This window comes from Canis lupus, chromosome 21 (genome assembly GCF_003254725.2).
Source record: "Canis lupus dingo isolate Sandy chromosome 21, ASM325472v2, whole genome shotgun sequence".
Classification (NCBI taxonomy): Eukaryota; Metazoa; Chordata; class Mammalia; order Carnivora; family Canidae; genus Canis; species Canis lupus.
Window position 1 is genome coordinate 50,812,916 of NC_064263.1, and position 19,893 is coordinate 50,832,808.

The 19,893-nt window shown below is 50.1% G+C and overlaps 1 protein-coding gene across 1 annotated transcript; it reads left to right on the forward strand.

Annotated features, from left to right (window-relative positions):
• The first annotated feature begins 14,737 nt into the window (after positions 1 to 14,737).
• FSHB (follicle stimulating hormone subunit beta) lies at positions 14,738 to 18,325 on the forward strand. The gene is made up of 3 exons (XM_025459825.3): positions 14,738 to 14,896; positions 15,688 to 15,852; positions 16,891 to 18,325. The coding sequence occupies exons 2-3, from the start codon at positions 15,694 to 15,696 to the stop codon at positions 17,119 to 17,121; spliced, it is 390 nt and encodes a 129-aa protein (XP_025315610.1). The 5' UTR covers positions 14,738 to 14,896; positions 15,688 to 15,693; the 3' UTR covers positions 17,122 to 18,325.
• The last annotated feature ends 1,568 nt before the right edge of the window (positions 18,326 to 19,893 follow it).

Here is a 19,893-nt window from a genome sequence, read left to right on the forward strand (position 1 = left end):
TCACCAAAGAAATGCAAATAAGCAAATGAAAAAATGTTCAATCCTACTAGTAGTTAAGAAAATCCAGTTACAACTGCCAAATATCACACACACACACACACACTTCCCTTCTTCTAAGATTTTCGATGTAGGGACCCTGGGTGGCTCAGCGGTTGAGCATCTGCCTTCAGCCCAGGGCATGACCCCAGGGTCCCAGAATCGAGCCCCCCATCGGGCTCCCTGCATGGAGCCTGCTTCTTCCTCTGCCTCTCTGTGTCTCTCATGAATAAATAAAATAAAATCTTAAAAAAAAAAAAAAAAAGATTTTCAATGTAAATTGCCAGCAGTATAAGAAGTATCCTTGTTACCACAGCTTTGTGTGTTTGTCTGTACTTTTGCCCGTGTGTGCAAATAAATACTGGCCCTTTAATTTGCATTTAAAATCAGTTTCTTGGGGATCCCTGGGTGGCTCAGTGGTTTGGCGCCTGCCTTTGGCCCAGGGCGCGATCCTGGAGTCCCGGGATAGAGTTCTGCATCGGGCTCCCGGCCTGGAGCCTGCTTCTCCCTCTGCCTGTGTCTCTGCCTCTCTCTCTTTCTCTCTCTCTCTCTGTGTCTATCATAAATAAATAAATAAATAAATAAATAAATAAATAAATAAATAAATATTAAAAAAATAAAATAAAATCAGTTTCTTTAAATATTTTTGTTATAAGGTCTCAACAGTGAAGTCATAGTAGAGGCTACAGGCACTCAGATTGGCTCCTACCCTTCCACACTACCACACTCCCAGGCTTTGCTGCTTCACTCAAGATACAAATGAGCACTCTGCAACTAAATAAATTGTTCCCATGTCACTATCACCACCCTCAGGCCAGGAAGAAGTTGGATACAGAGATGAGGTCCAAGAGTTTTCATGACAAGATGTGTGTATTTAACCATGCTCCAAGGAATTCCAATCATTGTGCATGGATGTAACGGGCAGTACCACAGAGATGACTTCAGCCACTTCCCCACTGTGCACTGATAACACGGGGCTGGGTTCCCCCCAGTTCATCCTCACCCAGGCCTGTGTTTGGCGGAAGAACCAAGGCTTCACTGCCTAAGGGCCATATGCAGGAAGGAACAGAACTGCCTCTTCAAGCCATGTGCTTACAGCAATGAAATTTAAAATCTGAAGTTGATCTGAGCTAGTCCATAGGAAGCAATAGATAGATAGATAGATAGATAGATAGATAGATAGATAGATAGATGATAGATAGATATAAACAATATATATATAAAAACAAATGAAAAAATGAAATGAAAATCCATATATATATATATATGTGGACTGCAGGAAACAAGAACAGCTGACGGCGGTATCTAGTTCCAGCTCTCACCATATATATGGATTTTCATTTCATTTTTTCATTTATTTATTTGCATTTCTTTGATGAATTGTTGGTTTCATCTAATTTACTCATTTTTAAATGAAGAAAAGGATATCTTTATTTTAATAAATTATATATGTATTTATATATGTATGTATATATATGTGTGTGTGTGTGTGTGTGTGTGTGTATATATATATATATATCCCCATAATCCTACATCTAAGAATCTGATCTAAGGAAAAAACTAGAAATATAGATAAAGAATGATACCTAACATACTTGCAGTATTCCTTGTATTAGTGCAGGTGTTTTGGGGTGTAGAGAGATGAAAACGGCTTGTCTAATCATAGGGAAGTGTTTGTTAGATTAACCAAAGTTCATACAACAATTGAAAACAGATTTTAAAAGAATATTTAATAAAATGAATGAAAGCTCATGATAAAGTGTTAAGTGGAAAAATATAGGAAAATACAAAAATTACTTTTATTTATTTATCTATTTTTAAACAAATGTTATTTATTTATCCATGAGAGACACAGAGACAGAGAGAGAGGCAGAGACATAGGCAGAGGGAGAAGCAGGCTCCATGCAGGGAGCCCGACAGGGGACTCGATCCCGGGACCCCCGGGGTCACACCCTGAGCCAAAGGCAGGTGCTCAACCACTTAAGCCGCCCAGGCGTCCCACAAAAATTATTTTTAAAAGAAGAGGAGAATAGTTAGCAAAAATGGTATAGGAAAGTCATGTAAGATAAAGTCTAAGAGGTAATTAGCATATTAATTCGGCAATTTAGGAGGTCAAACTTATTCTCACAAAAGTATTTTTTCTTGAGTGGGGGGGGATGATGGTGGCAGAGAGGGACGGTGCCTCGTCCCACCAATACACCTAGATAACTGTCAAATCATCCTAAATACTCCAGAAATCAGCCTGAAGAGGAGCAGAACAAACCCCATTACTAAAGGCAGAGAAGAGCCCACGTTAAAGGTCCGAAGTGCTGAGATGCAGTTTGGGAGAGAAACAAACGGTGGCCTCTGCGGCGGGGAGGGAGCTGTGGTCACGGAGAAGGACAAGGAATAGACTAACACCAGGGAGTGCACAGGGAGAGCAAGTCTCCATAGTAATTGGCTTGAAGGGCAAGACGGGTCAAATTTCATGAGTTCCTGGAGTTCCAGGGATCAGCAGGCTCCCCTCGCCTTGTCTCGGGAGAGCCCTCCCGATAGCATTGGGGCTGCTCTTGGAGAGAACAGGGGCAAATGGCAATCTGAAGAGCACCTGGGGCTCACAGAGGGGAGTTTACTTGAGTCCCTGAGAGACAGCATTTATGGAGAGACTCCTCCAGGCACAGAGGGACTGGAAGACACGGCTTCCTTTCCCTACCTCTCACATAAGCACAGGCCACCTGCAGAAACCAGCACAGGACCAAACTCCACCTAACTTCCTTATACCACCCCCACTCCCCTGTGCTCCAGTGGAATAGCCCATTCCAGGCACACTTGCCTCGGTCCCAGTGCATCCCTCGGAAGACTGGCCCAAACCCCTGTCAACACCTTGTCTCCTACTCAGAGTTTTGCGGAGCCTCAGTTCCAGTGGCAATGGTGACAGGTCTCATTTCTACAGCAGACTATTTGGTACACCTACTCAAACATACGCCAGAGACCAAACAGTGCCCACAATAGGCAAAGAAAGCCCCCGTAAACAACTGGCCTGAAGGATACACCAGTCAGGACAGAACAGCAGAGCACACTCAGCACACACTGAGATACTCTCAGAAGCACCGGGCCTGAGCAAGGGGCACTCACTGCAGGGCACTACAGGACCTCTTCTTCACAAACCCATTACCCTCAAGGACAGGAAAGGTAGCTTCGCTTAGACAAAGTGAGAAGACAGAGAAATTTGTCCCAAATGAAGGAACTGGACAGGGCCACAGCCAGAGATCTAAGCAAAACAGATGTTATATGCCTGATGGAGTATTTAAAATACTCACTGGGGGCAGCCCGGGTGGCTCAGTGGTTTAACGCTGCTTTAACCCAGGGTGTGATCCTGGAGACTTGGAATCGAGTCCCATGTCAGGATCCCTGCATGGAGCCTGCTTCTCCCTCTGCCTGTGTCTCTGCCTCTCTCTCTCTCTCTCTCTCTCTCTGTATCTCTCATGAATAAATGGATGGAATCTTTAAAAAAAATTACTCACTGGACTTGAGAACAGAATGGAAGACATTAGTGAGACCCTAAACATGGTCATAAAGAAGAACCAATCACAGATGAAGAGTGCAATAAATGAGATTAGAAGCATGCTTGTTGCAATGAAACCGAGAAATGAATTAATAACCTAGAAGACAGAGTAATGGAAAGTCATCAAGAAGAACAAAAGAGAGGATAAAAGAATTATGCAAAATGGAATAGACTTAGGGAACTCGGTGACTCCATCAAATGTAGTAGCATTTACATTACAGGAATCCTAGAGGAAGAAGAAAATGAAAAGAAAAAAGAAAAGAAAAAGAGAAAAGAAAAGGAAAAGAAAAAAGGAAAGGAAAGGAAAGGAAAGGAAAGGAAAAGAAAAAAGAGAAAAGAGAAAAGAAAAGAAAAAGAAGAGAAAAGAGAAAGAAAAGGAAAGAAAAGAGGGCAGCCCGGGTGGCTCAGAGGTTTAGCGCTGCCTTCAGCCCAGGGCCTGATCCTGGGGTCTAGGGATCGAGTCCCACGTCGGGCTCCCTGCATGGAGCCTGCTTCTCCCTCTGCCTGGGTCTCCGCCTCTCTCTGTGTCTCTCTCTGTGTGTCTCTATGAATAAATAAATAAAATCTTAAAAAAAAAAAAAAGAAGAAGAAGAAGAAGAAAAGAAAAGGCAATCCCGTCATCCACTAGGCCGTGACGAGCCCGGAGGACGTCGTGCCAGGTGAAGTGAGCCCGAGCCCAAGCCCGGGGAGCGGCAGCTAGAAACACCAACGCGGGTCCCTCCCTTCCTCACATTCCATCGCCGTTACCTGTCGCACCGTCAGTGCCCACGGATTGGGGCCTCAGGTGAGTCTGACCTGGAGCATAATCAATGCCCCGGGCTAACCGGCCTTCGAGGAGGCTCATCCACACATGGATTTGATTCAATCAAAAATCTTGTCACCTGAAAATCTGCATAATGGGGCGCAGAATCCCAGTAACTGTCGGAAGGTGGAGCGAAGGATCGGCTGTGCGTGCAGGTGCGGCCGCCCGGCCCTGTGCAGGTGGCCGCGCAGGGACAGGAGGGGGCAGAGGCAAGAGCCAGGGGTGGCGGTGGCTGTGCTGTGGCCACTCCAACGAGTGGCTGCCAGCAGCTCTGGCACCCGGTCAGGGCCGACCTGAGGGCACCGTCCTGGCTGCCCCGGGGCCCAGGCGCCCTCGGCCGTGGAAGCCCGTCCAGCCTCCAGGGCAGCCCGGTGGCCGGGCTGTGGGCTGAGCCCAGCGTCCCTGCTGGGGGCCGTGCCACCCTCGTCCCCATCAGCCCTGGCCTGGGTGGCGTCCAGCCGCCTCCTCTCCCTAGCCGTCCACATACCCAGCCAGGCAGCGGTGGGGACCTTAGCTCGTGGCCACACTGGTCGTGAGGCCAACACCACTCGAGCAGGAGGAGGGCCCCTGGCACCTGCCACCAATAAAAACAAATGCAGCCTTATTACAAAAAAAATAAATAAATAAAAGAAAAGTTCAATGACTTCGAGCACCACAGATCTACCCTCCCGCGGTCCAAGGGATCGTGGTCCACAACAGTGTCACTGGGTTAAATCAGTGTGGGCAGAGCCGTGCTCCTGCGGAGGCCGTGGGCGAGGCCCTTCCCCGCCCCTCCCAGCCTGCGCGGCCCCCTCAGCTGTGGCACCCCTGCAGCCCTGCCTTCACCACCGCACCTCCTGTCCTCCTGTTGTCACCGTGTCCCCACTATGACCCTCACGCCTCTCCCTCTTGCCCGGACCTAGATGACCACCTGGACCAGATAGTCCGGGTGAGTCCTCCTGGTTCAAGACCCTTCATCACAGCCTGGGAGTTCCTCAGCCACGGAGGTCACATAGGCGGGGGGCTCAGGGCGTGGGGACCACACCGGCCCCAAGATCACCTCCTCCCCCTTCTCTTCCTTTTCTTCTTCTCCTCCTCCTTCTTCTTCTTCTTCTTCTTCTTCTTCTTCTTCTTCTTCTTCTTCTTCTTCTTCTTCTTCTTCTTCTTCTTCTTCTCCTCTTCCTCCTCCTCCTCCTCCTCCTCCTCCTCCTCCTCCTCCTCCTTCTTCTTCTTCTTCTTCTTCTTCTCCTTCTTCTTCTCCTCCTTCTCCTCCTCTTCCTCCTCCTCCTCCTCCTCCTCCTTCTCCTTCTCCTTCCTTTTTTTTGGGGAGTATAAAAATCCCACCTCATATTTTAAAATCTAAATAAGAAGATTCTCTATTGACTGTAGCTGGTTTCCTTTTGTTTTTAAAAATAATAACCCTTTCAGAGTTTCCCCCAGAATTCTGACGACTAAATGAAGCTCAGAGCTAATCCATTACGTTGGTAGCCGGCGCATACCGTGATCTCTACATAAAGTCACAGTCTCCGCTGCACAGTTGTCAAGTGTGTCAAGTTCCCACATGGCCCAGGTGGAGCTACGCACACCAAAGCCCTTAGGATGCACTGTGCTCTCATTTTTCTCTGGGGTTTGCACAGACTCTTCCCTTTTAAAAATATTAGGTCCTCTCTTTTGATGAATCCTCATTCAACTAATGATTCACCCGACGCCCAGATTTCGGTGACCCTTAGCCCCCCTCCTTTCCAACCTTCTTCCAGGAGAATCCTAATCATGCCCCGAGTGCCCCCAATTCTTTAGGAGGTTTGCAGAGAGATGCTTCACGTGCCCATAGACCAGTTATGCAGCCTCGTTCTTTACCCAGCGTCTGCCATGTTCCCTCTCGCTCTGGCTCTCCCTGGGTAGGATGGGAGAGCAGTCTCCCCTGTACATAACGCCCGTCATCTGAGGGCCAGCGTTCACACCACGGATATCGCTGAAACCACTAGCATGGAAAGAGGGACGCTGGCTTCCCTGTTGAGGTAGGAAAATCTTCTTATTCAATGCCATGCCCCACTTTGTCACTTGGGCCCCAGAGAAGACATTTCTTTCATCTTCCTAAAGCAAAGCCCCAAACGAGAACCGACACCTCCTTCTCTGACAACACGTGGCAGCTCTTCCTCCTTAGGTTGGTCTGTATCTCGTCACTTGAAGGTATATTTTCCCAAGTTCACATTCAAGAAACGTGGTGTTTTCCTTCGATTGGTGTCCCAGACCCACCTCCACAAACATGTCCAGTTGATAAGACACGTTTAGCCCTAGGCAACCCCTTCTCCTGTCCCCCACGGCACCGGGTAGGCATAAAGGGGAAAGATCACTAGAAAACACCTTATTAGCGTCTCCGGAAGACCCAGAGTCACCTAAGCATCCCCACTTTTCCTGACCGCTTCCGTCTACCCTGAGTCGGCCTCCGCGGGACACCCGGGCATCTTCTGTCCCCTAATCTCCCTGTTGCTTCTCGTGTCCACCTTCCTGCTCCTGGCCTGCTGCTTTCCCCAGATCAAGGCCATACCCACCTTGCTTTCTCACTCCTCCATAGTCGTAGCCGACTTTTCAAATCCTCCACAGCTAAGCATCTATCGTCAAACCTTCCTTGCTTATCTCTAGTGACATCACATCAATGCCCTGGGTCAAAAAAATAAAAAAATAAAAAGATAAAAAAAATAAAGCCCTGGGACAAAAGATTCCCTTACTACCGGTGCAGAAAAGGAAAAACAGAATAAAGGAAACAAAGAAAGCCTTCCCATCACCTGCATTTTTATCTAACTAAAAAAGTTCCTTCACCAAGGATGCTTAAAATCCCCATCCTTTACGTGACAAAAACAAGCAGTTTTTAAATGGCAGTTTTCCCCATTTTGATGTTTCCAGGATCCTACTGCCAAGACTCATTCTCCGGGCGTCTCAAGATACCGTAGGCTTTCCCTGCCCTCCACAGACTCTATAAAAGCTAGTCATCCTTAAAAAAAAAACAAAAACAAAAAAAAAACAAAAAAAAACAAAAAACACAAACAAAAACAAAAAAACCCAAAATCTAGTTCTGCTAGGCATTTGGCCTAAGAATTGGAGCTCTACTCTGATGACGGCTTTGACCATACGTATCCGTGAAATTCATTCAGCTTCAAGCGATGAACCCAAAATAGTCGTGGCCTACACGAGGGGAAAATTGTTCTCCCTTTCGTGGGAGACTCTCAGATTATGCAGACTGAGTCCGGACGGGCAGCTCTGCTCCGGAAGGTGTGTGCGCGGCAGGTGGGTTCAGGTCCTGGCAGCAGCGGCCCCAAAGCCCGCCTCAAGCTCCGCAGCCTCCTTCCGGGAGCAGGATGGGGGGGAACCAAGAAGAAGAAGAAAGGGCCGAAGTTACTTGCCTCCTGTCTCCCGAAGCTCCTGGAATCCGTCACCCAACATTTTAATCATGTCTTTTTGTTCAAAACACGGCCACTCCAGCCCAGGGCGCTGGGGGTGTCTCACCGTCGTGCAGGGCGCGTGCCCGCCGACCTCCCTCCTGCTGTGCGAGGAGGCCACGGAACGAGGTCGGGCTAAGCAGCAGCCTCGGCGCTACAGCCGTGACCTTTCCGCCGCCTAATAATAAACTCTGGAGTCACCTAAAATAGGACGCCTTGAATTCCACATTCTTGTAAAAAATTTGAAGTAAACGTCAAAATCCTAGCATTCGATGTAATGCCAGCAAGCCAATCAGTGGTTTAACTCCCTGCCTTGCCTTAAAAGAAAGTTCTAAAAATCGGGAAAAAGCAGATGATAACGGTGAACGTAATTTCTGAAACGTGACATAAATAACTCTTGGGGCGAATTAGAACCAGAGCAAGAAGCCGTCTTCTGTCCCCTTTAAGCGTGCATGTGTCTCATTCGAATGCTCTCCATTCTCCTTCTGGGCCTCTCGGTAAAAGGTAGGGCGTTGGGGCCCAGACGGCAGGCGAGCGGAATCGAGGGAAGTGGCCTGAGGTTCGGTGACTCGGGGTCACTGGCCTGCCGACCCTTATGAAGACTCACGCGATCAACCGGTCGGCGCCCCAGCTTCTTCCTATATTTGATCATCACCACGAGGGGGGCTAGAGCCTCGTCACAGAAACCACTGTGCTTCGGGCCACACGGGGCCCAAGGTTCCAGCAACTGTGCTTTGCCGGGGAAGCGCCCTGGCCCAGGGGACCAGCCACACGTGTATCTCCTCTAACACAGGCCGCACGGGGGTCCGACGGCGGGAGCCTGATAGGATAGCGTAGCAGGGAAAGCACAGACCCTACAGCAGGAGACCCGGATGGTGAGCTCCCCCCTGTACCAGCTACGTGGACTTGGTGAAGACATTTGAGGCCTCTGGGTCGCAGCTGCCTCGTCTCTGAAGTGGGGAGGATCATAGTACCTGAGCCGCGGCTCCCGTGCTCATCGATGCAATCGAAACGGCGCACACGGAATACTCAGCACGAGGGTAACGAGCACCTACGTGCTCAGCAAGAGTCCGTTTATCCTTTCATGTCCTGGCTGTTTATGCCCTCGGCCTGGCTTCAGAATCTAGCTTTTGGATAAGCCCCCTCTGCGTAATGATTCATTGTAGGGTGTCCTTACCTTTCCCCTCTCTCTTCTTCCTCATATCCTGCTTCTGCTTTATAGGGTCCAGTCTGTCTGCAAACAGTTTTATGCCCAAAGGAAGAGCACCAAGCACTCCGGAGTCTCCTCGCATGGTCCGGAATTGAGGCTCTGGCACGTACTTGCTGTGACACTGGGCATCCCGAGGCACCGCTCCGACCCTCATTTCTTTACCTACAGTATACAGACGGCAGCAGTTACGTACTGGGTAAGCTGCCGAGAGTGCTCAAGGCTGCCGTGCGCGTATTTAGCACGGTGACTGGTGTAGAGCAGGCACTTCAACAATGTCTGTTTTCTGTAAAATGAGGACTATAATACTTTTTTCAAAGGACACGCATGAGCTTAAGGAAGCAGCCCCACAAGCTGTCGCGTCAGCGTTTTGCTCCGTGTGTCTCCATGTACCCGAGTGCATGTGTGTCTGTGCACGTGTGCAGGTATGCAAGACGCTCCGTCCTAAAACAGAAGATGTAAAAACAAGCGGGATCTTCCCCTCATGCGTCAGGTTACCAAAAATAAAATCCTTAAGTGCTTACTGACTGCTTACCCTACGTAAACATAATTGCGTCATCAGTTGGCTGATAACAAATGACCCTTCTGACCCCACCACTGAGAAATATAAAGTGCATCACTGTGTCTTCATATTCATAAATACTGGCAACCAGTGGGCTTCTCACTTTATTTTTTTCTCACAGTTATATCAACTGATCTGGCCTCGCAATACGTGACACACGAGGGCCAGACATCAGACCAGCAACCAGGTCTCAGGACCTCTGAAAATCTACTTATCAGCCAACAAGTTCCATACGAGTGCGTCCTACAGAAATAGAACATGAGCCACGTGGGTGATTTGAAATTTTCTAGGAACCACATTTTAAGGTAATTGTAGAGTAAAGGGAATAGGTAAGACTGACTTAATAACTGATTTCATGTGGCCTGATACATCCCGAATAACGTCATTTCAGTGTGACCATACAAAAGCCATTGCGATGGTGTACTTGCTCTCTTATTTTGTCTTTGAGTTGATGGGTATTTTATACTCACAGGACATCCTAGTTTGCGCCAGCTGCATTTCAGGTGTTTAACAGCCACGCGTGGGTAGGGGCTACCATATCGGACAGTACAGCTCTATATGATTGTTGGGTAATTGGGCAGGGTAAAGACTCAATAAAAAAATTAGTGCTTTACATGAAAATATTCCATCATGTATATCATCTATTACTCTGTAATTTAAATAAAGGAAATAAATTTAATTCTTTTTTAAGTCTTTTTTTTTAAGATTTTATTTATTTATTCATGAGAGACACAGAGCGAGAGAGAGAGGCAGAGACACAGGCAGAGGGAGAAGCAGGCTCCATGCAGGGAGCCCGACGTGGGACTCGATCCTGGGTCTCCAGGATCAGGCCCTGGACTGAAGGCAGGTGCGAAACCGCTGAGTCACCTGGGCTGCCCCAGGAAATAAATTTAAATAACTAAGGTAAATTTGAATAACTAAAATTGGTGCATTTAATTAGAAATTATTTAAAATATCTCAAGCATTTTTTAAAAATTTACTTTATGAAACATACATCACACAGGCAAAGTAAAGGAGGGAAAAGAGACCAGATCCTATAAGGAGTAAATGATCTATCAAGATATGAGCATAAATACTTACTTTCCTATTTTTAAACCCAAATATTTATGTATTTATTTATTTATTTATTTAACCCAAACAATTAAAAATGACATTAAAATTCTTTACAAGGGGATCCCTGGGTGGCTCAGTGGTTTAGCGCTGCCTTCAGCCCAGGGAGTGATCCTGGAGCCCCAGGATCGAGTCCCACGTCGGGCTCCCTGCAGGGAGCCTGCTTCTCCCTCTGCCTGTGTCTCTGCCTCTCTCTCTTTCTATGTCTATCAAGAATAAATAAATAGAATCTAAAAAAAAAATAAAAATCAATAAAAATCAATAAATAAATAAAATAAAATTCTTTATAAATGAAAGAAGAATACGAGTCATTGAGTTTAGGTACAGGTGGAAATTCTGGGGATCCTCGCACAGTTGAAGTCAAGGGTTCACCGGAACGCACGAGAGAAGTGTGCTGTACATTTACAATACAACGTGACGCATGTTCACATGTTCACCTTGAGCTGAGTACAGGGAACTAAGGAAACAGGGATCGAGAGCACTGGCCGGACCGTGAGTCATGGCTACGGGGTCAGGTGGAGCCAACGCCTCCTGGAAGAGGCTCCGTCCCTCTAAGTGAAATCCTGGGGCAGTGCTTGTGGAGGAGCTTCGAAGAAAAGGAGAGGAGCCACGCATCCCAGGCCTGAGGAGCAGCACCTTTTGTCCCTCAAGGAAGCGGAGAAGTAGACATAGGATTTGGGGAAGTGGGGAGGGGCTTCAACAAAGTGAGAACTGGACCCAGGGTCTCCCCGAATAACGTTGAATACTTCACTAAACGCGGGGTTCATAAAGCCCGACAGAGAGCTGAAAGTAAAGGAGGGTATTACCGGTTTCCAGCCTGGAAAAGAGAAACCACCTGCAGTCCGTAACACAGAGAAATTAAGTCCGGAGAGTTGATTACCAAGGGTCAGACTTGCTAAGGAGGGGGACACGCAGGGACAGTGAGGCCAGCCCGGATCAGCAGCAGCAGGAGGAAGCACTGCCCTGCACATCGCAGGAGCTGAGGGCCTTCCCGGAGCCAGCGGGTGGCTCCACGCGGCAGAAGCCCAAGTCACCAGGGCGGCTCCTCCCCGAAGCCGGGCCGCGTCCTGGGCCTAGACCGGGGCGGCAAGGCGGCCACCGCCGAGAGAGGAGGCGCAGGGACAGGGCTGGCCTGACTCCGGCCTTCCCAGAGGCCCAGCCTGCCGCCTCCGCAGCGGGGAGGGCGGCCTGCAGACGTCTGCCCCCAGACAGACAGCGGGACAGGAGGCGGCCGTGCAGCCGCGCAGCTTGAGGGGCACCACGAGGGCTTGTCCAGCAGGAGTGTCCCAGCTCCGCTGTATGTTAGAGACCCTACGGCATCGGGACGCAAAGTAACAGGAAAGACCTGTATGTTTCTTTCAATAAAGCGTTTCAACGACCTCTGTGTGAGCAACGTCACGAACCAGGAGGCACCCGAACCAGATAGTGAGGCCGTAAGAGCCCGGAGTGGGGAGAAGAGCCTGGGGCCTCTGCACAGGGAGAGGGAGAGGTTGGCTGGGGCTCCAGTCTGGCCCCTCCAACTACGGGGTCGGTGGGGTCACAGGGCACTGCGGCCAACCAGCAGCCCGGAGCTCTGCAGCCACCCCACCTGTGCAAAGGCCCCGGGGCCCCGACCAAGGTGTTCAGCCCCGTGCCCCAGTCTTCCAGGGAGCACTACAGGGAGCACCACAGGGACTCCCTCGGGGACGTTAGTGAGGATTATACGTGATCAGGTATTCAGTGTTTAGGTAAGTGCCTGGACGTAGTAAGGGCTCAATGAAAGAAGCTCTTCACATCTTCAAGTGAATGTGTAAGGAACAAATACGACTATATATGCATTAATCATTAAGACACATTAAGTTCACATATATTTACTTAAAATCATTAAAAATTAAAACGATCTATAATCTTCCGGGAATGACTATATTTCATTTAATGCATATTCCCTGATATTTAATTACGCATCCTATAACTTTGATAATATTCTTACTTGCCCACAACTAATGGATTTCAAAATATTTCTATATTCCAGATATCACTCACGTAAATGTCGGATTATTACTCACAATATCCGGGACCTTATGTTTCATCGTTGTCCCATATGTTTGACAAAGTCATGAGCTTGGATAAATTCAATTATTTGTCACCCATAAACCTGAGTCCCTGCTGCTAAATTGGGCAAAAGGCAAATGCACACCCATGCCAAGCGGTCTCATGTTGACTTTTTTACCCTAAACGTCATGCAGACCCTTACAACCCAGGCAAGTAAGAATATTATTATGCCTGGGTCTCTGCCTCTCTCTCTCTCTCTGTGTGTCTCTCATGAATAAATAAATAAAATCTTTAAAATGGAATAAAATAAAACATAAAAATCAAAATAAAATTATCTTTATCCTACTTCCACTTTATCAAATTACCCATTTATTTGGTCATTTTTATATCAAAATCCTGGAAAAAGTTGCCTATATTCATTTTTTTTTTCTCTCTTACCAATAAACACATCCCAATCAGGGTTATGCTCCCCTCACTCCAAGGAAACTTCTCTAGCCAAGGACGCAAGTGCCCTTCACGTTGCACCCACATCGTAGGGTTCACGGTCCTCGTGTTGGCCCGTCAGCTACGTCGAGCAGAGCTTTCACTCTTTGACGTGCTCTCTCGGCTTCTGGGACAACACATTCTCTCCATTCCTCTCCTGGCTCAGTGGCCTTTCTCCGTCGGGAAGCAAAACCCCCTTCATCTTATTCTCGCCCCCTGAACGCCGGAGCACACCAGGCTCCACCTGGTCCTTCCACCTTCTCTATTCATACGGGCTCCCTTGCTAATCTCTTTCCCGGCTCGTGTCGATGAATCCCAGACTTATACCTGCAGCCCATATGTCTGTCCCAGAGTTTAGATTGAGCCTTCCCCCTAGAGTCCTGAAGACATGTGAGCTCAACAAGTCTACACGGGATTCCTCATCTTTACTCAAAGCTTCCTTCGTTGACAGCTCCCATGTCCGTTATCTTTCAAGTTGCTCAGCCCAGAATCATCAGTCGTCCTTGACCCTCTTCTTTCTCTTATGCTCAACATTTATCCACCGGAAAATTCTCTTGGCTGTCCTTTCAACACATGCCCAGGGTCAAAATACGTCCCGCCACCTCCGCTGCTAACACGCTGGTCTGCACAAATACCGTTTCTCATCTGGGTTGCCGCAACGGCGTCTACGAGTCTCCGTGGTCTCCCCTTCCCCTACATTAGCAGCGGCTGCAGGGACCCCCTTTAGACCTAAATCAGGTCACGTCGCACCTCGGCACTGGTCCCCTCTCACAGCAAAAACCAAGGTCCTACGTGATCGGGCTCCTGTTATGTCTTTGACATCAGATCCCGATATTTCTACCACTGTTCCTTGGCTCCGGCCACTGTTTGAATGATAAATATTTGTTAAATCGAAACGGAGCTCCCGTTTCCAAGGGGCTCGTACTCAACTGGAAGAAACAGAGGCATAGCAAGGGTTGCAAACAGACCGCGGAGATTAGAGCTCTCCGCTAGCCCCAGCCTGGATTCCAGTAGGCAGGTGAGCGTGAAGGTAGAGCAATTCGCCGGGGACGGGGAGGCGTTGGGGAGCACGGGTGAGAACCAAAAACCCTTGAGGCAGGGCAAGCCCCGCGAATGCGAAGCTCTGGAGAAATGAGTCAGCAGGACGTTTAGAGAATGACAAGCACGGGGGCCAAGGAATGACACTTGAGGTCAGAGGACGTGGACGTGGGGGTACAGAGAACCAGAGCTGGCACTTCACGGGGGGCTGGGCCAGGAGAGACTCCGTCTGTCTGCTTCCAGCCGCTCCCGGAGCAACTCGCCCACCGCGTCCTCTGGTGGACACGTCGCCTCAACAAGGCTCATGCGATACTTGGAAAGGATCCTGAATTCCCGGAGTTGAAGGCGCAACAGAGAAACCTAGAGTCACATTTAACTTGACAAGGTGAAGGAGTGGGCGTGCTGCGGTATCAAATTCGCTTTGTACAGAATCTCCATCCCTGGTAGTGTTGTTTTTCCCGATGAGCCGCGTTTAGACTACGTCCGCAAGGCTTGATCTCCCCGTCCACCCAAACACTGACTCACTTACAGCGGGCGTCAGGCTAACGCTGCTCTAGCTAATACCCAGCAAGTCCACAAGGTGTTAGTCGCCCGGGATTTTGTATAAAAGGTGAGCTGAGACGTGACTCGGTCCACAGCTTTCTCCGGACGCGGCTGCTGACCAAAGGTGAGTCTTGGGGTCGGTTCTTACCAAGTGGTGGCAGCTGCTTTTGAAAGGACAGGCTCTGTAGGACCCGGAGAACACATCGAGACCTTTCCAACTGCCGTTGCGTAGACGGTTTGTTCTTGTCGATGTGGCTACTTGAGTATCCCTAATGTGAGGTGGCCACTGCATGTGGCCCAAGTCGCCTGGCCTCTCAAGCAGCCTTACTTTAAACAAAAGTAATAAGAAAAAGCAGCGGACAACATTCACGAGATGCAAAAACTGGCGAGCCCGTTTCCTTTTTCCTTTTAAACAAAAATAGGCTTAAAAAATCTTAAAAAAATAAACAAAAATAGTCTTAAAAATTTTTTTTAAATAAACAAAAATAGTCTTAAAATTTTTTTAAAATAAACAAAAATAGTCTTAAAATCTTTTTAAAAATAAACAAAAATAGTCCTTAAAACGGTAATGAAGGGACGAAGAGGATGATCACAATTACCACCCACAGAACAATCACTAGAAGACTCCAATCTTTAAATACTGCTGTGCAAAAAAAATCATTATATTGGAGTGTTGACCTGTAATGGGGTCTACTTGGACCAAAAAAAAAAAAAAAAAACAAAACAAAAAAGAAGAAGGAGAAGGGGTATAAGAAGAGACGTGTGTTCAAGAGCGGGAGAGGAAAGGGAAGGAGGGAAAAAGTTGCTGGAGCTAAGTGCCGCGGCTGGGAGGACGGGAAGATCAATGGTTTGGGGTCTGGTGACCTCCCACGCTCGTAATTGTTTGGCTTCTTCTGAGCCTTGTCTGCTTCCCAGCCCGGGATGAGGTCGGTCCGGTTTTGCTTCCTCCTCTGCTGCTGGAGGGCGGCCTGCGGCGCGGGCTGTGAGCTGACCAACGTCACCATCGCGGTGGAGAAGGAGGAGTGTCGCTTCTGCATAAGCGTCAACGCCACCTGGTGTGCCGGCTACTGCTACACGCGGGTAGGAGCTGGCTTGGCTGGGAGTCAGGGTGCGGGCTTCCCCAGCCCCGCTGTGCAGCCCCCCAACCCCCGCCGTGCCCGCCAGGAGCCCGGGCCCTTAGCGCCACTTGGGTCGGGCTTGGCCTCGAGCAGGTCAGTCCAGCAGAGCCTTGCACCGGACCACCCCCCACCCCACCCCCCGCCTGCGACGTGCGCTTGCAGCGAAGTGCTGCTGGGCTGGGTCCGACAGAGGCAGGGAAACAGAGCACAGATGCCCGACGATGGGGCATCTTCCCTGGTCCCCAAAGCCGGTGCTGTAACGGAGGCCAGGTCCTTGCCCCAAATAGTGTCAAAACACATTTCAGGCCACACCAAAGCACAGACACGGGGCCCCTAATCATGGGCAACAAGCAGCCCGGAGCCACTTGGCACCGCAGAATTAGAGCCCGCGTGACTCCACGAGCCTCGGCTTCCCCCTGCTGCTGCTGGGGAAACCGAGGCCCGGGGTGCAGCGCCGCTAGCTCGTGGTCCCGCAGCCTCTGTGCCTTAGTCCAAGCCAGGAGTTTCCACTGTGCTTCCTGACTGTCTTCTCCTAGAACAGCTGCTTGTCTATGAACCAAAATCGAGAATAGCAACCTTTTAATGAAAGGCCTTTTACGGGGAGGTAAATGAGCGTGATCCACAGACCCGACGGCATGACCTTAACCCGAATTAACAGCCGTGCCCGTTTCTTCCCTCGGCGCAAATAATGTTGCTAGAAATCGCTGGGGAAAGAATCTGTTCTGCTTGGATTGAAAGTGCTCGGACTTTGTGCAAAAAAGCACAAAGTGCAAACTGTGGATACCTCGAAACTGAGAGCCCTGCACAATACAGGCATTTAAAGGGAGGACCTAGGGGGCCCCTGCGTGGGGCGCCTATGGGACCGTGTGCCCTCGGTTAGGAACCCTGGGCTGAGCTTTAGGGGGTAAAAGCTGGAGCCCGCGGCAGGCAGGCAATGTCCCCCGTGCGGGGCCCCTTCCCGAATGCTTTAGCCTGACTCCGTCCCCCTCACGCTCCCCAGGATCTCGTGTACAAGGACGCGGCCAGGCCCAGCATCCAGAAGACATGCACCTTCAGGGAGCTGGCGTACGAGACGGTGAGAGTGCCCGGCTGCGCCCGCCACGCGGACTCCCTGCACACGTATCCAGTCGCCACCGAGTGTCACTGCGGCAGGTGTGACAGCGACAGCACCGACTGCACGGTGCGCGGCCTGGGGCCCGGCTACTGCTCCTTCGGAGAGCCGCAGCAGTGAAGAGGCGCGGGCACCCGGCCGCAGCCTTGTCCCCAGGCTGAGGCGCCGGGGCCCTGCCCTCGGGCTGCACTGTCCCCCGCACCCCCTGGTCCGAGCCGGTCCCCAGACACGGGGCTGCTTGCCCGGCCCCCCCTCTTAGAAGTCCTCCCGGGCCACTGCTCCTTCTTGGAACTGGGGTCCCCAGGCCCGGGGCAGCCAGCGGGTCCCCGTGCAGAAGGCAGCACTCCTCTAGACCCCGCAGGCCTCGAGAGCGGAGCCCCCAGGACTGCAGCCCGGCCCAGCCTGAGACTCGCCCGCCACGGCTTCCTTGACGGGAGCGCCCTCAGGGAGAGGCGGGGGAGAGGCCGGAAGGGACGGGCGAGGCCACCCCGTGCAAGGCGGCAGGTGCAGGAGCGCCACCTCCCCTCCTGTGCACCTGCAGCGTCCGCACGCCTGCCTCTTGCTGGATTCCCGCCAACCAGGTGGTCACCGAGCTCAGGCTCCCTAAGCTCTCGCCACCCGGCCCTTTAGTTAAGGGCAAAAGCAAGAAATGTTAACATGGGCTGATTTTCCCAGGCCCACAACTATTTCATCATTTACACAAATTGAACCAACCCTGTCCGACTCCTGAAGACTCTGTTGGGACGTCGGGGAAGAGAACCTTATCACCCTGCCGCCGGGGCCAGGACCCCCCCCTTCGGGGGGAGGTGGGTTTGAACGTAGATTTGAAAGCAATGTTGTCACTTTAGTACATATATTTATCTTATCGACAAATATATTTGTGCAAAGAAATAGCTTCTTTAGAAAGAATTAGCCAGGAGGGAAAAAAAAAAACCCAAAAACCTAAAATCCTGCGTGTTTGCCCGAGTCCTGCGTATCAGTCTCTTCTTTGGTCTATCCGTGTCCTCCCAAATCTGTTTCTTTTAAAAGGGTGAATATTAAAAGTATTTCATGATTTCTTTTCGAGGTGTTACCTCTCTTAGGTATGTGCTTGTTTCACACTTACGTTGTTTAATTTATTTAAACCTTATTTTTTAAATAAAGATGCTAGTAGCCACAGAGTCACACATCTAGAGTTTTTCCATGCGTAAGCAAATGACTAAAATATCAGTCATGTTTATAATATTAGTAGAAATCATGTTAAACAATAACGCCCAGCTCTTCTAGAATATTTACTTGTCCTCACCTTTGGAAATATTAAAATTAATTCGTTGCATTTCTAGAAGTGTTTCTTTATTTAAACGTCCTGTCATTTTTCAAAGCCCGTTTCTGAGGGAATGTGGGGGGGGGGGAAGGCAAAGAGAGAACCGCAGAGCGGGAGGGGACCCGGGAGATTCTCTAATTCCTTTCCTGAGCCTTTGAAATGGAGACATTGAAGTCCGAGATGGTTCCCGGACGCACCGAGAACTCAGAGCGTTCGGGCGCCGCAGGGTGAGGACGCGGGCCTGGCCCTTGACCCAATCTGCCGCGCTGCTCCGTCGCGCTGAGAAGCCCCCTGGGCCAAGACCGGAGCCAGGTTGCACGTATCGGTAGCCAGGCTGGGCCCCCGGGTCTGGTGCCGATTGCGGCTGTAGTTACAGCCTCCGCGGCATCTCGACACCCCGCGATTGGGGCCGCACTGACTGGGGTTTAATAAGGGCTCTGGATTACAACGCAGCGTTTTCCTTCTTCTCGGGCTTCTGGAAATCGGAATAGCTGCCTTCCCGTCGGAGACACTACAGGGCGCTGGCCTCAGGGTTAACGCGTCTTCATCGCCTCGTCCAGAGGTAGCATCTCAACCAAGTCACTTAAATTCTCTGCATTTCGGTTTCCGCAGCTGTCAAAGGAGGAGAGTAATATCATTCACCTCAGAGGGTTGTCAGGGTGATTAAGTGGGATCGGACGTGCCGAAGACCCCGCGCCTGGCGCACAGCCGGTCCCCGGTAGGTCCGAGCGGTCACACCTTGAGAGACAGGCCGGTGTCAAGACAGTAAGTGGCCTTCCGTAAAACAACGTAGCTTAGGCTTTTCCTAACTATATTAGGTAAGATATCTAACTATTCCGGGCATCCGTTTCCTCATTTTTAAAGTGGAGAGTGAAAATGGTAACTATGCCACAGGGCGGCTCCGAAGAGGAAAAACGGGAACGGGCGTGAGGTGCTTGGGGAGCCCAAGGGGAGAACCACCATCGTGACGGGCGAGACTTCTCCAACCTAGCTCAGAAGGTCAAGGTCGAAATGCTGGGAAGAAGCAACGGCTTCCGCTTGAGGCGCCCCCGTGCCCAACGGGAGCACGATCCTCTCTCAAGTAGCAACTAAGGAGATTTGTGGGCTCCCCAAGTGCTTGCCGAGGAAAGGCCACCCCCGGGGCCACCATCTTAGCTGAAGGCCACAGGGTCTCTCCCAGCACTGGAGCAAGTCCTCCCGGGGCTGCAAGAGTGATGTGTCCAAACCACAACTGCAATCACGCCCGATAACGAATGGGATTCCTCTGTGTTTTCAGGATGGATCTTAATATTTAGCTGACCTGTGTAAAGGGCCAACCTCCTATGTCCCTGTTCCCTCATTCCCAAGGGGCTGTTACACCTGGAGACTAGCTCTGAGGACTGAGGGATTATTTCGTGCTGTAACCCGACTACTAGGCCTTTCCTCCCACTAGAGGTTTGACCATGGCAGACGTCACTAGCGCTGACTTATCAGCCAGTTTAAGTGATAACAAATGTGACGTCAGTGCATGATCCCTCCCCCTACAATTCCCGTCCAGCCCTGAACGCTGGTATGTTCGTCTTCATTTTCCTGAATAAAAGCCGTGACAA